General features: G+C 38.0%; 1 protein-coding gene across 1 annotated transcript in view; it reads right to left on the reverse strand.

The window, feature by feature from the left end:
- Nucleotides 1-2795: 2795 nt before the first annotated feature.
- LOC121362197 (uncharacterized oxidoreductase ZK1290.5-like) overlaps nucleotides 2796-18681 on the reverse strand; it is a 46287-nt gene continuing 30401 nt past the window's right edge. The window contains exons 4-8 of the mRNA XM_041483526.1: nucleotides 15997-16088; nucleotides 10777-10959; nucleotides 10182-10241; nucleotides 7929-8030; nucleotides 2796-3069 (exon numbers count right to left, since the gene is read on the reverse strand). Of these exons, the coding sequence (XP_041339460.1) occupies nucleotides 7935-8030; nucleotides 10182-10241; nucleotides 10777-10959; nucleotides 15997-16088 (431 nt within the window). The 3' untranslated portion in view covers nucleotides 2796-3069; nucleotides 7929-7934. The remainder of the gene's footprint in view (nucleotides 3070-7928; nucleotides 8031-10181; nucleotides 10242-10776; nucleotides 10960-15996; nucleotides 16089-18681) is intronic.

An 18681-nucleotide genomic window follows, 5' to 3' on the forward strand; every position in this document is an offset into this window, starting at 1 on the left:
AAAGGCAGCCGTTAAGTCACAACTGTCAGAAAAGGCACATGAGATAAATCATGCTTGAGGCTGACATATGTATCCCCTGCAACTGCCCAACATACCCCAGATATTTCAAGCTTTCCCCCTTATTTATCTAATATATAGAAAATACTAAATACAAGTGCATTCATCAGGCATTTTCTTCTAGAAAATAATTCTCACATAATTTTAAGCAAGAGGAACATATTAAAGGAGCATGCTTTAATTAAAGGATAGAATGATTCAGGGTTTCATTAGTCAGATGTGCAGGCTTTCATGTCCAGGCTATTGGTTACCAGCTGACAGGATACCAGCTCAGAGATGTGACATCCAACAAATTAATTGTCAGAGGCTGTGTAAAATCACAGAACCATAGAATGGTTTGGATTGGAATGGACTTTAAAGATCACGCATTTCCTATTCCATTACCATGGGCAGGGGCACCTCCCACTAGGCCAGGATGCTCAAAGCCCCATCCAACCTAGCCTTGAACACTTCCAGTGATGGGCACATTCATCCTTTATTTGGGCAACCTGTTCCAGGGCCTCACCACCCTCACAGCAAAGAAATTCTTATCAATATTGAAACTAAGCCCAGTCTCTTTCAGTTTGAAACCATTCTCTTGTCCTGACACTACATGCTCTTGTAAAAAGTCCCTTTCCAGCTTTCCTGTAGGGCCCCCTATATATACTTAAGCACCACAAGAAAGTAACCCCAGAGCCTTCTCTTCTCCAGACTGAACAAACCCAGCTCTCTCAGCCTTTCCTCATAAGAGGTGCTCCAGCCCTGTGATCATTATTTGCATCTTTCCTCCAGACCTGCTCTGATCATGTCTGGTCCATATCTTTCCTGTGCTGAGAACCCCAGAGCTGGACACAGCACTGCAGGTGGGGTCTGGCCAGAGCGGAGCAGGGGGACAGAATCCCCTCCCTTGACCTGCTGCCCACACTCCTTAAGGTGCAGCCCAGCATACAATTGTCTTTCTGGGCTGCAAGCTCACACTGCAGGGTCATGTCCAGCCTCTTATCCACCAGCACCCCCAAGTACTTCACCTCTGCCTCTCTCAGCCTGTAGTGATACAAGGAGTTGCCCCAACCCAGGTGCAGCACTGGGCAAAATATGCAGGTAATTTCAGTTCCATTCCAAAATGTGGGTACTTGTATCACAAAAAGCATCATTAAACTTAGATGACCACACACATTTACAGCCTTCTTGACATCTTGGCAGTGAGGAAACTGAAATATAGCTTCATTCTTCACAGGCAAATGGAGGCAGATCAGCTGGATTTGCACCGAAGGCTGTCTAAACCCTCAGAGAAGATAGGTTAACATAGTTCAACTGCGCAGGTTCTAACCTGCTTACAAGGGCTGAAAAAAAAAACCACAGGACTCAGGTTGGTTCAGCCAAGTCTCCCAAAACTGTAGTTGCTGGTGTTTAGCAAGGGGGTTTACACCAGGGTTATACTCCAGCCTCACCCTGAGAACAAGCCACCAACAGAATGAGAACTCTTTCTCAGTACCTCTCCAACTGCCTTGTCCATTGATAAGGAAGCTTGCACTTCTACTACAGAAATCCAGTGTATACATGGCTCCTTTGAGAACTTGATTCTGGAATTGCCTATGGTCAGAATAAGGAGAAAGAACAACACAATGTTATTCATGCATTTCAGAAATAACCAGAACGCAGGTCTCCGTCAAATGCCAGCAGGAAGGCTGCACACATCAGGACACCAAACTGACATATAACAGACACCTCACCTGGCTAAACTGGTTAAAAAAAAATGTTCTGCACCGTGTCTACTAGCATAAAGAGACAGACACATTTTTCACAGGGATCCTGATATGCTCTCAGGTAGTTTTCACGATGAGCAGAAACTCATATTCTATGGAATGTCATGAACAACAACAAACTAATACTGACTCTGTGTGACAGCCAAAGTTCTTGTGGAACTTCCAGTGAGAGCTTAGTGTGGTAGGGATTGCAGAAACCTGGCTAGTCACAGAGCAATTTCCTTGCAGGGAAATCCTTTGATCTTGTCAGAAAAGAAGCTCTAAGCTGGGGTCCACCCAATGCCTGCATTTCAAAAGACTGGTGGCCTCTGACACCACCAGACCCAACTCTCCCAGTGCAGCTGGACAACTCACAATTGCATCAGAGGAGTGTCTGAACACTATCCATCTTGAAAAGATAGTGACAATCCCTGCAAGAGAGACTAGCAAAGGATTTTTCTCCAACACGTCATTCTTCTGCACTTTTCCAAAGTTTTTGTCCATATAAGTAAAAACTACTTTTATTCATCCTGATGCAACTTAGGGAAGTCACAAAGGGAGCCATTCCTCTCTGAAGTGCTGGGTCATGACAGATCTGTGAAACAGTACCAGAGTGCAGGTTTGATCACCAAGAAAATATCAAGAATGGCCTGCAGAATCCCCCAAAATTCTCATGACTAGAAGAAATAAAAAAGTTGGATTCATTGTTTTGCTGCAATCCCTGAACAAATATTCCGTATTTTGAATCGTTTGTCAAGATTTACATGCATTGTAGCATCCTCTTATGTGCCTTCAAGTAATTGATACTTTTCAAAATCTGTAAGGAAAAAAATATGCCTAACTAATGTGTTCAAATGGGTTCAAATGACACCTTAAATGAAGTACATGCAGGCAGAAGAAAATAATAAAATTGTGAGACAAATCAACCCATACTGGGAGACTATACCAGAAAGTTCTAAGAGAGCAAAGAAGACACTGAAAGTATTTCTGTATCTGTAAGAAAGTTACAAAGAGTAAATTAAATTATTTTATTAATTTGTTAACATAAGAGTAACTACAAACCATTTATACTGATTCTTGAGTATACTGAGTACCTAAGAAAACAATTCAGATTTATTGTTCAGTTTAAAATTAATTAATGTTTCAGTTACATCACTTTTCCAGTTTAGAATAATCTGGTTTTAAATTATTCTTTCCACAGGGAATAGGTTCGATTAATTAATTTTCTGTTGATATTCACAGTGTTCCAAAATTCCGTATCTTCTTTCCTCAGATTAGAATCAAAAACCTGGTTTGGAGAGAAAAAAAAAAAAAAGTCACGAGAATATTGCAAAGATTAAAGAACACATATTTTTTCAGTATTAGTATTATATAACTTAGATGGTCTGGTTTTAAGTTACTGATATTGATAAATAATATTAATTAAATGGCCTTTGTTGTTTAAAAAGGCAGTTGTAAAAAGTTTACTATACTCATTTTTGTGAGAATCTGCACTTTATTTTTAGTTCACTAAGCTGAATATATTATTAGGAAAAGCTCAAGTCTGAAGGGAAAGAATTGAAGTAGTTGAGAAAGTGACATGCAATAGTTTGCATGGATATCATTGTACCCAAAAGTCTAACACACTTTAATATATGGAGCAATCATTAACAGGATGATAAAACTGCTAATATACTCTTGAACTTCCTACTAGTATTTCAGCTACAGAACGCTTCTCAAAGGGCAGTCAGTGGCTGGCCAGGCCGCTGTCAGGATGACACACACTCCACCTGGGCACAGAGAGCTCTGCTGCAGCCGGTCCCTGCCGGGCTCCTTGGAGCAGCCATCCACAGCTCCGGCCTCACCTACAGCGCCCTGCAGAGGGATACACGGTACAGCGCCGGGACACAGGCCAGGCACTCAACACCTTCTTTCCAGTGTGTACATATCTTACTGGAGGCTGCAAAAAGTTAAAAAACTAGGTACAGAAAAAGTCTCCCAACACAGCAACACAAAAAAATATCATAAGGTTGGCTCACCTGTTATTTTTACCCAATGCCCAATAGGGAGAGGTGAGCTTCAAAGCTTTGGGTGGGGTGTGGCAATGTGGAAAGAGTTAACTGCCTTGGATTCAATCAGTAGCAGCAAGAGCTACACCACCTTTACCCCCATTTTCAAACCAAGGGTTAACCACAGAGGTGTGAATATTATACAGTCGGTTTGGCCCGGTAGATTTGTGAACTTACCAGTATTACACATGCTACTCAGAAAATAATGCCTTGGAAGTCACGTTGGGGGGACAGGTGTGATAGGAACACTTCTGCAGCCTGATTTTAAAAAATTGCTGAATATTCAGTTTAAAATCCCATTTCCATTATTTTCCTATGAAACATTCTTAGGTGCCTTCATCTCCAGTCATATAAGAGATGAAAACCAGAAAACCAGAAAGAAGCAAGAAAAATAGGAGAGGGAGTTACTCAGAGTCAGGCAGGAAGCTACTTGGCTGCACAGAAAATGGCCTCACCCTTTCCACTGACTTTTAGTTTATATTTTTCTTTTCCTTATTTGTTTCAAGAGTTTCCTTCCATTAGGAGTCACAGAGCTCTTGCAAAGGCAGCTGACTGCATTTAGGTAGATAGCACTGATAAATTGCATCTTATTTTAAGTAATGGTTTATCTCAACTGAAAAGGAGTGTCCCAATCAGTCACTGCCATAAATGACATAATGATAGGGAAGAAAAAGTGCCTTCAGTTTTCTGGTGTATTCCCGGATCCTATTGGCAAGGTGATGGGTTACAAAGATTAAATGGATGCATTGATGCATCCTGAAAAGGGTCACTGTAGAAAGGTGAACACATTTTCTCTCTAGGGGAAGTTTGTTTTACAGAAATAAGAACAAGAGGAAGAATTTCAACCCTAGGGAAGAATATGCATATAATTCCAAGAACTCACTTGAGGGATAAATTCTGAGTTTAAAACAAAGCAAAATCTTAAAAAAATGAGCACCTCTAGGCTAACTAACCAAAGAATAAATAAAAAACATGGGTTTTTTATTTAAATAAATAAAAAAATGCTGGGTTTGTATGTCCAGCATTTCATACCCTTTTGGTCTTCTGTGTTCTGTGTCTCTTACCATAAATTACTCCTCCCTGCTATTCCTAAATCTCATTAGTGTTCACTTGTCAATTTCTTATTAGTTGTCTTCTTTGACCAGTGTTGGGAGTACTTTAGAAAGGTTCATTTAGAAGAGGTGATGTGGACTTACTCTTCAGCAGCCTTTGCTTAAGAAGAAAATTATTACTGCCAGAGTAATGCCAATGTAGTTGTACATAGGGGCATAAAATATGAATCCACCAAGTCTGTCTTTCCTTCTACAACCTCACTAAAAGCAAAAGAGGAGTTGCTCAATGATTCTAAATTAATAAACATGATGTAAAACTTGTGAATACCACAGTCAAAGGAAGAGGCTTCAGTGATCTATCCCAAGGCCACAGGAGATAACAGGGTTTCAGTCTCTTGGGCAATTATAGCTTCTAACAGAAAACAATGGCTATTAGTGAGGCATAATGTGCAAAACTGCTCATCACACCTGGGAGAAAGATAGCTTGGGTCAGCTGAGTCCCAGCACTTAAAATCTTGTGTCATCTCAAATTACACCTCACTTAGTACACAGCTAAATTAAACTCCTCTGTAGTTCTAAAGGCACTAATTGGCAGCAATGGAAATTCTAGGAAAGATTACAAAATAATAACGAAAAAACCCCACCAGAGAAAAAAGTCCTGAACCAACAACAATTCATCCTGAATGTAATCAGAAAAGTATCAGATTAAAACGGTAACTTGCCACAGCTACTCCTTAAGAAGAATGCTTTTTTAGTAATACTATTCCTGATAATTCCTTTCATTACTCACTGAACTGCTAGGATACCATGACCTAGCCTGAGAAAATGGTGGCTTGCCCTCTTCACAAATGCAGGTGCAGACACCAAAAACATTGTAAAATCTCTGACAAAAGGAGCACTGAAATATATTACTAACTCACAGCCATTCTCACACATTCTCCTATGGGGGGCATTGGCAAGAAAATCTGGTTTAATTCCAATTAGCTCAGAACAGGGAGGTGATCAGTCAGAATCAAGTGTAAAAACCCAAAAGTGTTCTAACAAGCATAGAGCTCTAGCCATGTAATCCTAAGTAACACTGTCCTGGTAACCCTGGAGCTAGAATTTGCTAGCCTACATAAAGATTTGGTTCCTTTGACACATCATTATGTTTGAAGCAGTATGTTGATGTGATGTCTGTTTCTTTAGAGAGAACTAGAGGTGAAACTCCAACCTGTGTTTTGTAAATTCTTAGAAAGTCATCACTGCCAAAAGCCGTATTTAGGAAATATCAGGCACATGACTCACTTCTAGTCCTTGTTTCACTAATTCAGATACACTGTGAAGGAAGGAGTCCCTCAACAGCACAGTTCAAATTTTTTTTCATACTGCTTCATTGTTCTTTTCAAAAGCAGTATTAGCTGAGAACCGCTGGTAGAAAGGTTTATTTCTGGACAATCTTTCCAACTTTCACTTAATCATTGCCACAGTTTTATGCAAAAGCTAAAAGAAATGCCTAAAAATTACATTAGTTTTATAAATGAGCCTTACTGTCTGGAACTACTGAACCCCTCATCACACAGCAGAGCCAGGTACAGAGCAGTTCTTTTGACACCTACAGTGGCATTCCCAGGTACTGGAGCCCCCCAGACTGCAGGCCATGCTTGAAACTAGAAAATAACCTTGCTCTGGAGAGTGTGTATATTTTTCAGAACACCACACTGTGCAGGTATTAGTGAGCAGCACTTCATAAAATACCTCGCTTTTCATGGAAATTATTCTAAAGGCAAATCTAGACAAATTTTTGTGGACAAGTTTACCAGAAAAAACTAGACAATACTTCTGAGGAGTTGTTATCTAAAAGGTAAATTTGTCTGGATTTTAGCCAAGCTGTATAGAAGCTCTACACTTTGAGGACAAACAATGCAGGCTAGAATATGTGATTGCTGTAAGCCACTTCTTGATAAAAAGCTAAGGAGCTTTGTTTCACAATATGACTAAAGCAGAACGGCACTGGGAAAACTGCCTCAGGAAGTCCACACACAATATAAATCATAATCAGATTTTCCATACCTTTCTAGACACAGGAACTCCTAAAATATCAAGCCAATGCGACTACAAGTTGAACACTAAGCCAATAGATTCTGCAGGCATATTTCTCAAAACAGATCTGTGAGCTACATTTATCCACATTCATCTCTCTATAGAGATACCTATTTTATAAGGAAATCTGACAAACTGTATAGTCTCTTAATGGGATTTCCTGAACAAACCCAAAATGAAATCTAAACTAATTCTCACAAAAAGCTACAAAAAACTCACTGCAATTTCCAATAAGTAATAACAAAGATGTCTTTTTGGCTCATGGAACTTTCTGCTCATCTCTCAGCCCTGGAAATAGTTTATTTGTACCTGGACTTGTCTGGAAAGATTTCTACTTTGGTTTATCTACAGGCTAGTAACTAATATACATAGAACTCTCTGAGTCAATGCCATACTAATGCTATGATATGCATAAAACTTTTTTGGTGATGCTCAGATATTGTGTATTAAAATGAGATTGTATTTTTGATGGAGATTTGCAATATATTCACAACATAAATACTGTTATGATAATGGCATTAATTTTTTTTTTAAATCTAGCCTTTTCTTCTTCATAAATTGTGTCTCTCTAACAAAGTACTTGAAAAATTATTTCATACCCAACACCTATATTGCACACTAACACTTTTATCCTATATTTTTCAGGGAGTATCTCCTCATTTGAATTAAACAGTCTGATCTGTTTAATATATAAAGGGTCCATGGTATAAATAGGAGTCTTTGCATGGACTTCAATGGACTGAGGAACAGCATTTGAGCTGGAAATCTAAAATCTCTTTGAGGGTTGTACAAAAGTGCTACCCTCAAAAATATCTTTTGTCTGTTGCCAATGTTAAGGATTTCAAATCAGTGATCATTATTAGCAGACATCACTATCTTGATTAGATTCTTACTGCAACCTTCTCTGAATTAAAATGACATGGTGTGACTCACTGATCCCCTAGAAAGCAAAGAAAAGCTCAAACCTTGATTCACACAATAAAACTTGGATCCCAGGAAACATGTCTCCCATCATGCATTCCATTCAGAATTTCAACATCATCTTCTGCTATTGTAAAATCAAACACCTGTGGGAATGCATATATAGTTAACATCATGAACACAGAGAGAATCAATAACCTCAGATATATTCTAGTATTTAACTGACCAAGATTCATTTAAACGTGAGGCCCAATTTTTATATATTTTTCCTTCGGAAAATTCTTACATTTTGTCATAGAAAAATACTCCATCAAGCTGACAGGCTCCATGCCATTGGGTCTTTTGCTCTTTAGTGACTCATGTTTATTTGCAGACTATGTTAAGATGGTTTTGTAGCACTCTGGCCTCAGGCAAGGATCCAAGACAGCACTCTCTATTGTCACTGCCAGAGGTAGGTATAGGAATATCCTGACAACCATCTCTTTGGAAGAATGAGATCAGTATTTCACTTACATCCCAATGTTCAGTTTAGAGTGTTACAGTTCTCTTTCTCAGAACTTTAATAGACAAAGAGAAATTTTAGAAAGTATCAGGATATTCACAAAGCTAACAAGCCAAAGGCTGTGTCTGTCTTTTCTATGACTCTGACAAAATTCTCACAAACCAGCTAAATACAGAAAAAGTGCTACAGTGCCTCAGTACTAACTCAAACTTGAAAGCAATCACCTGTCTTCAAACACAGGTTCTTAGAGCCACTGCCTTCTCCTGTGGCCATACCTGCAGTGTGAACGATGGTGTCAGTGCTTTCTTAGCAGGTGTCCTACTGAGACATTATCATCAGGAAGTTGCTTCTGTTCTCTTTGTCAGAGCTCCTCTGTGCTCAATAAAAAGATTCTGTGGAGCCTGAACTGTAGCCAAATGAGCTCCTCCCATCCTGCATTATCCAGCAACCACTGTTTTCTGGAATGATCCTTGTAGTCAAATCTCAGTGCTCTTTCAAGCCTTTTAAGCTTAAACCAGGGACCAGTCCCAGAACTAGAAACCCTGTGTATTATATACTGAGGGTTTAATGAGGACCAACTTGACCAGAAGTGGTAGAGACTCAGGCCAACACAGAAACACAAGGGAAAGAAAAAGAAGGGAGGTGTGATAAACAGTACTCAAGGACTGAGCCAGTTCTTTCCTCTCTCCATCTTAAGTGTTTTAAGTTTGGATTGTAACACATTCCCTGAGTTGTGTGAAACGAATTGGTGGTGCCATAGAGTAAACTCTGTAAAAAATGAAATTAATCTGGATTTCAAGTATTATTGAGAAAAATAAAAGTATAAGGAAGGATTTTCTAACTGGTTTTGTTCTCTGATCTGGTTCCCAATACAGTACCACAAGCAGATGTGCTTGTACCACAGAAGGCAGTGTGAATGTCAGAATAAACAGTTAAGGCAGGAGCTGTATAAACAAGCATTGCCACCAGCAGAAATTCTCATTACAGGTATACTGATTCACACCTCCACACACACACACAGAAGGATAGAAACAGCAGATGGAAGATTCCTGTCTCCTTGCAAAGTTTCTTCCAGATTTGCCACAGCAGTTCATACCCCTATGACATTTTTGGAAATAAGTTGTGCTTTTGCCTACCCTAAAGAAAGAACACTTTCAGATTAGAGAAATAGAGACACAAAACAAGTAATGAATTAAAACTATTTGGCATGAAAAGAAAATTTAAAAAAGGTACGGGGGAGGAATCATACTGCCAAATCTCATTAATTTCCACTTTTCTTTGTCCAGACTCTTCATGCTGGGACGTTTTCTGCACATTGAGTAGAAGGAGAAGGTAGGGGAAGAGTCAGGACAGGCAGGACTGTGATATCCTTGGAAGGTCTTTATGTTGGAGCTATCCCCAAGCAAGTTTTAAAGCTTTCATAAACTGTTATGCATAGCATCCAAACTCCTTCCATTTGACCTACGTGCCCATCACAAAAAGAATGTAACCATAACCAGATTAGGATTCTACAACCAGACAGACAATAACTAGAAATATTAATTACAAAAATCAACTACAAAAGGTCTTCTATGGATTTTGCTTTACACACAGTGATTAGCTCTCCAGGTCTTTTCTGATATTTGTGAGTTATAGTTTTTTTCATACATTGTGGTCATTTCATGGTACCATCATTTGCCAATTTTGACTGAGTTACCCCAGTAAAAAACTGGGAAGGAAAATGGGAAGGAAACCTAAAATATTAAAAACTCTTACTTGGATGTTAGCCAGGCTTGAGTGCACAACCAAATCTTACCTTGCAGTTTTCCTCTATCCGTTCTGCCTTTGTTGACTTTGGAATAGTGACAATCCCATTCTGAAAAGAATTATGCTTCTCATCAATAAAATTTGCAGATTTTAAGAAAATTATCTATTTTCAAGCCATTACAATAAATTCCTCACATCTTCTGAGGTTCTAATTTCATTTTCTGGGGGACACTGACATTTTTCCATGTAATTTGCAACTGCAGTTATATACACTGTGCGGATTTCTCACACACTACATGGCTTATATCAACTTAATACATTATTTCATTGCTTAGTACTTTATATTCAGTGACAGAAGTGGAATTATGAGCAATAATGCTTGTAACATTTACTCTGGAGTAATTTCTTAGTAGTGGTTCTTATTCTCTACAACCAGATTATTTATAATAATTAATATTTTAAATACTGGCATGATTTGTGTACTACATTCTAAATTTCCAGTACAGCCACCAGTTCACACAATATCAACATGCTGAAAGCAAAAATACCTTCTGTATAAATTTTGGTTTGATGCACAAACCCCAAACCATTTGCATTTTTTTTCCTGAGAAAGGAGACACATTTTTATTACCACCCTCCATTACCTGTATGCTCCAGCGTATGCAAATCTGTGCTGGAGTTCTGCCATACTTCTTTGCCAGCTGAATGACAGTGGGATGGGTGAGTGCTTCACCTTTGGCTAAAGGACAGTAGCCTTCAAAAACAATATCTCTGCTCCTACAATAATCAACCAGCTCCTGAGGTCTTTGGAAAGGGTGGTATTCAACCTTAGATCAACAGAAATAAACTTTTAGTAAAAACCCTGAAAATAAATTTAATAGAAAACATCAATGAAAATTAAAATAATTTCCCTCCTGTTTTAAAAATAGAACATGAGTGAGGTCATTGCTTCTGGGCAGTAGATGTAAGGTATTAGTTTTAGAAGATACATGAAGGGTATTAATCACATATTTTACCATTAATTGGCACAAAAGTTAACTGTATTCTATGTTTCCCTCAGAAACAAGGTGCAGTTGTCTGCCTGACTGCAGCTGGACTTTCACTACTGCTCTATTTTTAAGAAATATATACAAATGCACAGTGGAAGCCAGCATCAAGTCATTTTTACTGGTACTTTGAGACTACTTTCTCTTCCTCAAATCTATGTCCTTTCCTGCTTCTTTACTAATTATTCTTTCTAATGATCTTTGAGTTGCCCAGGCAAGGGGAGGGGGCTGAGCAGGGGCTGGATTTGCGAGCGACCAACCAGAACAATTTACTTCGGGTGAGGACATGACCTTGGAAGCAAAGCCTGTTGGCATGGATTGCACATGGCAAATCCTGTATTCTGTGTGGTGTCACCATCAGCTTGTGCAGGGAAGCAATCACACTGTGGAATTGATGTGAGAAGGAGATCCTTTGGAGGAAGGAAGATCACAAATGGCCAAGAACCAGTTAAAAAAGGAAAAGTAACAAGCTACAGAGACACAGTTGTTGGGAGCAAAAGGAAAAAAGTTTTTGGACAGTAATAATCTCAGAGGAGAGACATATTCTGGCACATAGCTAAAACCAGAGAAGAAACTCTGTGATGTTCCTTAATAACTTATTTAAATAAGTATTTCACAGTCTATTCATTGTAAGAAGCATACATTACTCTGCATTTAGATGAAAGTGGGTAGTATTTTCTTTAACAAAATACAAAATCATGTGATGCATTTTTGTGACTGGTCATCAGCATTGTTCCAGGGATTGAACTCTTACGCATTTTGAAGAAAAATACTCTTCTGAGCAATTACCTCAATACATGGAATCTGGAAAATTTCTTCTGCTACTAAGAGGACAAATGAATATTTCCTGTTTCTCATCTTTAGTACATGTTGTCTTTTCAGACAACAATAGTCAGGAACAATAGGCTGGCAGTCATTCAATATGAGCTAAGAAAAAACTGTGCCCCTGGAAGGCTGGGCTGAGTCAGCCTAAAGCTGCTATGATCTAAATTACTAGGTGGACTCGGGAACAAGGTTCAAGCAGCAGACATCCATGTCTTCAACCTTTGATGTTTCTTGACCTTTGAGTACCCTTTGTATTTCATGTTTGTATGTGTAAGAGCAGTGCTTAGGTCATACAGTTATTCACTTGTTTGCACCTGAGTTGGATACGAAATATTCTCATTGTATCTAAGCAAAACTACAAGGGGAGAAGTGAAAGAGCAAGCCAGGTGTATTACTGGATTATTAAAAGAGTAATAAGCAATTTTAGCAGATATTCTTTACAGTAAGTAGAGCAAAAATGTAGCTCAGAAAATATGAAATAAAAAATTATGTATTTAGGACCAAATGCTGAAACGTCTGCAGTACTTCATAGAAATCATGTGACTTATTCAGCATTTATTACTAATTAAACTGCAAGTAGAATTTGCCTGCTGGTCTAGTAAGACTCCAGGCATGTTGAGATATCACCTGCATGCTTCACAAGCAGAATACATAGCAACAACTACTTCCCACCTGAAAATATCATACTTTGTGCCTTTCACTGAATCCAGAGACTCCCAAATTTTGTGAACTGAATTTTTGCCATTTTGACACATGCAGTTTTGTGTCGGTAGAAGCATGTATTTTTCTTCTTAAATATATTACTAAAACAATCAAACACATCAAATAAAATAAGTATTTTTGAATTTATTTTTTTAAATAAAAACATTCTGGAAGGTTCTAGCAGCATCTGCAAGGCACTAGGATCCTGAGCTACAAGAGGCATAAGGTGAGTGGTCAACACATGCTTCCCCTCACAATAACAATTCTTGCTTCCCGTCTTGCCCCACCCTTGCTATTTTTGTCACCAGACATTTTGCAGGCGAGGCCTGTCTGTCACATGATGGCAGAGGAAGATCTTGATCTTTTCTGGCACCCTACCCTGATTGACTGGCATGTAAAAACTGGCATCTGTTTAATAGAACAGTTTGCAGTTCACATTACAGAACTTCACAGCTGCTACATGTCCAGCCACAGGGACCTCCAACTAAAGCACTGGATTTTTACAACAGTCAAAGCAAATGGGGAAGAGCTGAGCCTAATAACAACCCTGACACACAGCCCTAGAAAGTCATACCTCAGATGATGATGCACAGAGGCCTTATTTTTTCCACCCTGCTGTGGTCCTTTTCACGTGATAAAGTTTCTGCACATCTGGAATTCAGTAATTTTCTCAATGGGAATGCTGTCTTATAATTTTTTTCTCTTTATGAAACTGAAATACAAGCCTATAAGTATCTTCTATATAGAAGAACAGTTTAGGTGAGTTTATGTAAAAGGGGTTGTTTTCTAATGTCTCATATGCATTCCACCTTGTACAAATTTACACAATAGAGCTCAATATTAATGGCAGTAACAACAATGCAACCAAGTCTCTCTGAGGTCATTACATAGTAATTCACACTTCTCCAGGACTGGAAAAATATTGATGAACATTCCTACACGGAATTCACAGAGGAACAGCTTATACTTAGGTTCAGTGCATCACTTTAGTACATGAAACGTATATATTTATTAAGTACTTAGAAAATATATTTTTCCTGTAATGAGTGAAAGGGCAATGAGCCTTCAGAGAGACTTCAAAGATTTCTTTGAGCACAAATCCAAACTTCCTACTGCCAAGTCAATTACAAAACTCTGGCACACAAACCTGAACTTCTAGGTTTTAAGTTTCACTCTAGATGATGCTAGAATAAAGTACCATCATTTTACAGCGTTTACCAGTACTTTTAATAGCATACTGAAATTTTAAAAGGTGCTTGCTTATTAATAAATAACTTAGCAATACCATATTCTTGAAAAAACAGGTCTTGCCTGCTTCTTTAAAAGACATGACAATCCTGGATTTTCCCCAGGAATGGACAAGAAAGGCAGTATTTAAAACTTGGTTTGTAAAGCAGAAGTATTGCTTATTTCTTCTGCCTTCCTACTTTCTCCCCTTCACAGAAAAAAAAAAAAAACAACCAACTTTCAATTTTAACATAATAAGGGGACTGTTGTAATTGTAAGAACACCCTGAAGTCTAAAATGGAAGTATTTTTCCTCCACTTGTTTCTTCAATATTTAGACTTTGTATCTAATGACTATTTGCAAATGTTTTATATTTAGTAAGTCCATTGAAACTGTACACTATTTTATGCATAAATATAGTGAAAAAAACCCTGTATTATAAATTGTGGACAGTGACATAAGAACTCAGTACAGCGTTCTCATTTTGAATTTCGAAATTATTTATTTGATGGTACTTAAGTAATCTTACCATCAGACTCAGTAACTCTCCAACATGAAGCAAGAAACAGAATATATACTTTTTTGAGAATAAGCTGAAGTATGGTTTATAAAATTACTTTAACTCTAAAAAAATATAAATTAACGCTATAACAAAACTGCTTTAGGTGAAGCACTTGGCAATGGCATGGGTAATTCATTGTTGGTTTTTGCTTGCAATTCAGAACTGCTGTGTAGCATCTCAAAGAAATTACTAGCAGGGGCCTCTCCCACCCCTCAGTATCACCACCACCTTAACTTTTTGTCTCCTCTTTTTAGCCTCAGAAAAAGAGTTTTGTCAAATAGCCCCAAGAAACAGCTTGTCTCCATGAACACCACTGAAAAAGTAAGACTGGTAACATTTTGACACAGTGGGTAAGAGAAAATTTCAAAACAAAAATCACTATGTTTTCCTTGCAGTGATTTAGTAGAAAACTGAAAAGCTACTGTTATTTAACAGGCAATAACAATTCATGCCAAACTCTAGTAAGTCTTTTTAGATGTGTATTTCTTGAACCTTAGTATTCACCAGTTATTCAACAGTCATCAACCTGCCCACCTTAACATATATTTCAACGGTTTATTTTAAATAACTGGATTTAAATAACTTATATGGGTTTATGCTTATTTAACATTAATTAATTGCCCTGTTGTAACCTTTAGTATAGTGGACAGCCAAAATCAAAGTTGTTTGGTTCTGACGGTCACACTCCGAGCAACACTTTTATGGCTGTTAATGACATTAAAGCATAAACAGCTACCAGAAATCCTGACCACCTGTACAAAGGGGAAAAACATGTGCCTGCACTCCATCCATTCCAGTTCCCACATCCATGTCAGCATACATACACTATCTGGCAGGAGGTGGAAGGAATGGGGGCATGAACTTCCAGCACAGCTGTAGGCAGAAACCTGCAACAAGGGAACATTTGTCGAGTGTCCTGGCAGCCTGCCGGTACGTAGGTGGCCATCCCAGATCTGCCTAGGGCAGCAAAAAAATTCTGCCAGGGCTGTCACAGCACCTGCCTAAACCAGGAGTTGAGTGAATTTATGTGAACTAGGAAATGAGGGGGGAGCAAGGGAAGGGCACCCTTACATGGGTATGTAATTAACTGACTCTTTCAGTGTTGCTTACAGGAAGCACAAAAGTATTCGAAGGCAGGCTTTCCAAAAACTGCTTCACTCTGAAGAAGCGAAATGTTCTGTGATTCTTGAATTTTATTTCTAAACTGTTTTTTCACCAAAAACTGTCACAGGGACCATTTGTTCGTGTCTGTGTACCCAGACATAAAGAAGTAGCCTGGGAGAAACTGTGTGGGGGAAATATGAGGAAGGACTTCCCTACCCTTTGGGTCATCTTCCTGAATGGTTTTCAATACGCAAATACAAGAGAAAAAAGAAATTTTATGACTAAGGCAATAGTTTGGGTGTAGCCTTTCATGGATAGGAGTGGGGAAGAGGTTGCTAACTAAAAAAACCAAAGTAAAAACTCAAACCCAGACACTTTAAATACATGTATCCAATCACCTGATTAACATGCGGAGTAATCACACAGTCCTCCTTTAGTTGCTCAAGATGGCTGATAAGAAAATTGCTTACGCCAATTGATTTACACAAACCTAAAGAAAACAGAACAAGAAAAAGTTTTAGGACAATCCTAACTACTCGGATGGATGATTTGAAAAATATCACTTTTAAGAGACAAAATTATTTTTTTACATCATTTCTATAGAGCAAAATACCACAAAGGAACACAGAAAAATGCACTGAAATCTAGTTTGATAGTGTTATCTGAAAACATGGTTCTGTCACAGTCACATTAGGAAATCATTTTATAATCTAAATACACTGGAAACTCCCCAGTGTATAAAAACTCCAGGCTAAATTCTGGGAAAGGCTAATGTAGTATAAGCAAAGAACAATTGGACTCCACCAGAATGAAAAGAAGGAAATGGTGTTCCAAGCAGCTTGCCAAAACTAAAGGAAAGTGGAACATTTGCTGAAGACTAATAAGGTGTGAGCAATACAACCCAAGGACATGCAGCCCAAATGAACCATGTCACACTGCCTATTTTCTATTAGATCATTACAAGAGGTTACGTAAAACTCTGTGTAAAATCTTCAAGTTAATAAGCAGTGCCTGGCAAGAACCATGAAGGTTAAAAATGTAGCTAGATTTCTCAGCTCCTGTTGACAAGCAAATGAAGTCAAATGGGACCTAGGTGATATGAAGGCTATTTTTTAAACAAACCTCAAGTGCGCATGTGTGTGTGCAAATTAAGAGCTGACAGGCCAGAAATCAGATGTCTTCCTTCAAACCTCAGATATGATAAAAGCCAACTCCCAGTCCTGGCCTGCCACCACCCCTCAGCCCTGACCCATCTGGGATAGTTTGGTCCTTTTGCTTTGCTAAGCACAGGTGGCAAGGAAGGCAGGTGGGGCTAGGCTAGCAGGGGTCTCCTTAGGCTGTGCACTCTGTGGACCATGGCTCAGGCTAATTTCTTCAGTATTTGAACTTTGTCTGCATTGACTTGAGCTACATTTCAGTTTGTAATGCTGCAGATGCAAAGTCTGTCTCTGTGTGTGAACAAAGAAGTCTGATCACTGTTGTTAATCCAGTATTTATTTGAGCAGACCAATTGTATAAAATGCATAGACATGCCTGTATCTATATACAAAAAAAAAGAAATCATATTTTTCTAGTCCTCTGTGAAATTCTGTAAGTGAAGTTACAGCTTACTGCTAAATTGTATAAACAGATTGTTAGAGTTCTAAAAAAAAAAAATCAGCTTTCACATATTTTTGCAGCATAAGCTAAAGCATAAGCTGTAGCAAAAAAAACCTGCACACATTCAATCACTTCTCAATGTGCTTCTTTCGTGGAATACCAAAAGAAGAAAAAATATATTAACAACTAAAATTCCAGATGCCTTTCCCTTGCAGAAAATACCATTGTTCATGATGTATAACATAATTAGGTTAAAAACCAGCATTATAGTGATTTACATAATTTGTATGTAATCTGCCAGAAGGAGCAAAAGCTGAGCTTTTGACAAACAACCCTAGAGTGTCAACACTAATAAATCATTATGCCACAGCAGTCAGAAAAACACAGTTTTAACACAATGGTGAACCAAAATATTATACACTATTGTTGAAAGCTAAGGAGTTACAAAAACATGCCATTATTGCCCTTGAAGAATAAAGCTTTCATTTCAAGTTGAAATAAAACAAAATTAAGGCACAGACATGAAATAGTGCATTTCCACAAAAACCCTCCATTTTTTTCCCCTACAGTGTACTCGAAGATGTTTTGCTTCTAGCATATTTCTCACAGGAGACTTTGAAGTCTGTTCCATCATGTTATATTAACCATCAAGAAATTTCAGGTTATTTATGTTTTGCATTAAAAGTCGTCTGAGTCATTCCTACTAAAATGATTTCTAAAATCAGTATTATAGCATTCATGTGTTCAGAGCGATGTCCCACAGAAAGCTTAATTCAAAACTGCCAAGAAAGTAAACATTCTCCCAGAAAACAGAGAAATAATTAGAATTTCAATGGTTTTATAAAACCAGTATTTTCTTAAGGGAAATTTTTTTTAAGGGAATACACTTAAAATATTTCAGTTTCATTAAATACAGACACTTGCTTGGGTGAATTTAGAACCCTTCATTTAAAATCCACTGGTTTGGTGTTAGTTACAGTTCACTATATGACAGTTAAAGTGTTTTGACTTTTGCATTAAATTGCAATATAAAATACAAATAGTAATTAAACAATTGCTCAGTCTAACTGTATTAAAAAAATCTTATTTCAATGCATGATGGAAACATGAATTCAAAACACTGGAAAATAGAGCTTAAATTTGAACAATCAGTCAATGGATTCTGCTCAAGAGAATTGCTTCCATTTGCCTGATGGAAGATTAACACAGTTGCTCTGCATTGTCCAAATCTCAGAAAGACTTCCTTTAAGAAGAGGATTATACAGAATTATTTCCATATTTACATCTTCTGGATTAATTCAGAAGAATGAAGATTTAACAAAAGACGGATAAGAAACAGAAGGTCTGGTTAGCTCCTGGGCCTTATATGACAGATTGACACTTGTGACTATGTGACTATGTCTATCACACAAGATCCATGGAATTATATCAACAGTAGAAATAAAAAACATGCATATTGAGAAACTTGTGAAAAAATCGTCCTG

This window comes from Pyrgilauda ruficollis, unplaced genomic scaffold (genome assembly GCF_017590135.1).
Source record: "Pyrgilauda ruficollis isolate IOZ18807 unplaced genomic scaffold, ASM1759013v1 scaffold6, whole genome shotgun sequence".
In the NCBI taxonomy this organism is placed as follows: domain Eukaryota; kingdom Metazoa; phylum Chordata; class Aves; order Passeriformes; family Passeridae; genus Pyrgilauda; species Pyrgilauda ruficollis.